We start from the raw sequence: 3444 nt of genomic DNA on the forward strand, positions 1-3444 counted from the left end.
ATGTTGTACAAAGGTATACACCTTTCTGTATGGTACATATTGCACCTAACCTCACTCTGTGCATACATACTGTGCATACTTACATACTAATAGTATAATATATAATAAGTACAGCAGATAACATGCAGCAGAAGAACTTTTAGTATTTAGTTTAGCTATCTGTCAGGGTGACGTTCTTCCCACCTACCACCCCACTAATACACTGTGAGTTGTGGATACAATAATTATAGAACGGGTTCCCTGAGGGTATTACATGGGTTCCGCCATGTTTAAAAGGTCAGGAAATACCTAGACCAAAGTGAGCTGTATGCTGTACACAACATTATGTTACACTACACAAACCTCTGCGTGCCGCATTCATTCTATGGTGAATATTCCAGGGGATTCAGAATTTCTTTCAATTCAATAAACATTCACATAGCTGCTAGAACATTTAAGAATAAGTGCTTGTAAATGTACAGGTCTCCTTTATATCCCCCAACATATAATGTCCTGTACTTTATGCTAAAGACTACACATAATGTTGGTGATGTGATAATAATATAACATAATATAATAATAATATAGTTTAACATATTAATATACTATAATAAAAATATAAAATAATATATTAATAACATGATATAATAAAAAATAATTTACCAATAATAAAAAGAATGTAATAATAATATAAAATAATATAATAATAATAATACCAATAATAATATAATATGATATAATAATATAATATGATGACAAGCCACAGACACTATCACATACACTATTCTATACAACGCTGCCCGGTTTCCATAGCAACAGGCCATTGCCCGCCCCCTTCGGGCAAACTCATTGGCTATGAGATCATCAGGTCGATGCTAACTTGCAGCGCATACGTGTGATACCTAACAGCGGGTGCGTCGGTAGGGAGCACCAAATATGGCGGATTCGGCTTCTCAAGCGAAGAAGCTCAAAGGAAAAATCACTTCCGGGTTCGAGGGTCGGAGGTGAAAGTTGAGCAAGATGGCCGCCCCGACAGAAGGAATGGCTGGATTGAATTCACTGGTAAAAAATGATAATAGAACAATGTAATGTGTTCATTGGGGTCGGCATTTCCTGCCTCTAGCTGGGGGATCAGCTACAATCGCTTTGTGTACTTTTTACACACGTGTGGTCGGTGGGCGACTTCCCACATGGCCAGAGCATGCCTGAGCTGTGCAGCCTGCAGGGTACTGCAAAACATAATGGGAAGGCAGGACATGGGGTAATGAGGCAGGAATATGGTAGGTTTGTCTTATAAGTGGCAGCAGGCTTACTGTGCTAATATTATTGGAAGCTAGAGGGTGACTAGCGGTATGGGTGCTCATAGATATAGCAGGGTGACCAGAGGTATGGGTGTAAAGCAGGGTGACCAGCAGTATGGGTGTCCATTGATAAAGCAGGGTGACCAGCGGTGTGGGTGCTCATAGATATAGCAAGGTGTTCAGGTATACAGGTACCCACCCGTTTAAATTTTATGTGACCATAGATATAGCAGAATGTTCAGCTGTAAATCTGGCCATAGATCTAGTGAATTTAAAAATAGGATATCAAACATTAGATAACATTTATGATAATTTGTTGTAATTTAATGTCATTTTCTCTTCTTTTCCCTGCAGGGAGCGGCAGAAGCCATGTCAGTGGCAGAGGCGCTATCCCTGCCTGCAGAAGCTTATGGCAATGATGTAAGTTAAAAGCACACTGTAAAAAGATCTGTATTCTTATTGGGTGAAGATTTTTTTCTTTGTTATAATTGAAACTAGCAGCTGGGCACCTGACATTTTCAGGTAAGAATTCATCAATGGCAGCCTCCATATTTCTCTCAGTACGGGTTTCCCTGAACACACAGTGCACTCAGGGCTCCTGCGTATGTATACAAAGTAAGGGCATTGCTATACAAAGTTTTCAGCTTCCTCTACAAGTCTCCTTATTATCAGTAGCGTTACTCTAGGATTCATGGTGTTCCAAAATATGGAAACTTGTGTGAAAGAGAAAAACATTTCAGAATGTACATTGAGTTCTGGTAATATTTGAAAACCTCCTGTATTGTTTATAAGGTGTTATGCTGATCACGTAGTTGCAAAATGAAATGTGGACCGCCCCTCCCCCTATTTAGTATTTAATCCTAACTAATAATCACACACTGGTTTTGTGCTGCCTGAACCCCCTCTGATACCATTGATTTCTGCACAAGAAGTAAACTGTTAAAACTTCACAAAGTAAAATACTTGTGGGAGAAGCCTCAGAAAGAAGCAACTTTTTTTTTACTCTTGGGTCACATGCTGGTTCCAGATAACTAGGCCAGTCCCAATTAAGCTTAGCTTTATCTTCATCATTAGAGACAATATTGTCCTGGAATTAACATGCAGATCACACCGCAGCATTCAGTTGAGGCTTCTCATGCAGTTATTTTGTTTTGTTAAGGATTTCTTAACAGTGCAGTGATCATTGTACAGAGACGATCATTCCTGGAAAGTTTGTAATGTTGTTACATGGTCATTAGACATTTTATATAGAGCTCTGGATATGATAAACCAGCCCTGTGTATCAGCAGTGGGAAGCAGGTGATAATCAGCGGGTGATTATTGGACATTTCCAGTTTACTACCTTTAGATCTCAGCAGTCGCTTGTCTTACCTTGACATATTGTGGAAATAGTGTTTTGTGCCATGTGCGGCAGGGTTTTACTCCCTTAAAAAGCAGCAAGGGGAAAAGTGAGCAGCGCAGTAGTACCATCACCAAATCTCTATACAGCAGCTGTGCCTTAGATTTACAGATATACAGCTATGAGGGATGTGCCTAGGCACGTACCAGGAAGTGCAATGCTAAGTAAGGATAATAAAGGTAGAAATCTTCAGGATTTCCATCACTGATATAACAAGTCATTTTAAATAAACCACACTATGCTCTGTACAGGACAGGTTTTATGAGCTTCTTCATTGTGTGACTTTTTCACTTTTTTTTTTTTCCTGCAGCCCAATTTGGAGATGGTTTGGGCCATGAAAGCTTATCAGCATGCAGAGGTGTACTTTAATGTAAGTATGGCCTGGTGGCTACATAGATGAAAAGAAGAGAGATTGTCAGGAAGTGTAACAGAAAACTTCTCTTACCCATCAGCTTATATCCTCTGTGGACCCTCGCCACCTGAAACTGACGCGCACAGACGATGTCATTTATGCAGCGTTCAGAAGTGACTTTCCTGAGCTCCGTATTGATGTCCTGGATCCAGAAGAACTGAAATCTCCAGCAGCCAAAGAGGTAATGTGTGACAAACATCTGACTCGCCCGCTCTGTTCTAGAAACAGATTGCATTGACTTTGATGGTTATTCTATGGTCTATTCTCTTGTAGAAATGGCGGCCCTTCTGCATGAAATTTGAGCATGAAGTAGAAGACTTCAATTATGGGACCTTGTTGAGACTGGACTGCAG

The 3444-nt window shown here is 40.0% G+C and overlaps 1 protein-coding gene across 1 annotated transcript in view; it reads left to right on the forward strand.

Annotated features, from left to right (window-relative positions):
• Positions 1 to 898: 898 nt before the first annotated feature.
• Positions 899 to 3444, forward strand: part of PBDC1 (polysaccharide biosynthesis domain containing 1) — a gene marked incomplete in the record, with an annotated part of 4691 nt that continues 2145 nt past the window's right edge. The window contains 5 exon segments of the mRNA XM_072399842.1: positions 899 to 1041; positions 1635 to 1700; positions 2990 to 3049; positions 3132 to 3272; positions 3365 to 3444. Coding sequence (XP_072255943.1) covers positions 1000 to 1041; positions 1635 to 1700; positions 2990 to 3049; positions 3132 to 3272; positions 3365 to 3444 — 389 coding nt within the window.

The sequence above is a fragment of the Pyxicephalus adspersus genome, chromosome 2, assembly GCF_032062135.1.
Source record: "Pyxicephalus adspersus chromosome 2, UCB_Pads_2.0, whole genome shotgun sequence".
NCBI lineage: Eukaryota > Metazoa > Chordata > Amphibia > Anura > Pyxicephalidae > Pyxicephalus > Pyxicephalus adspersus.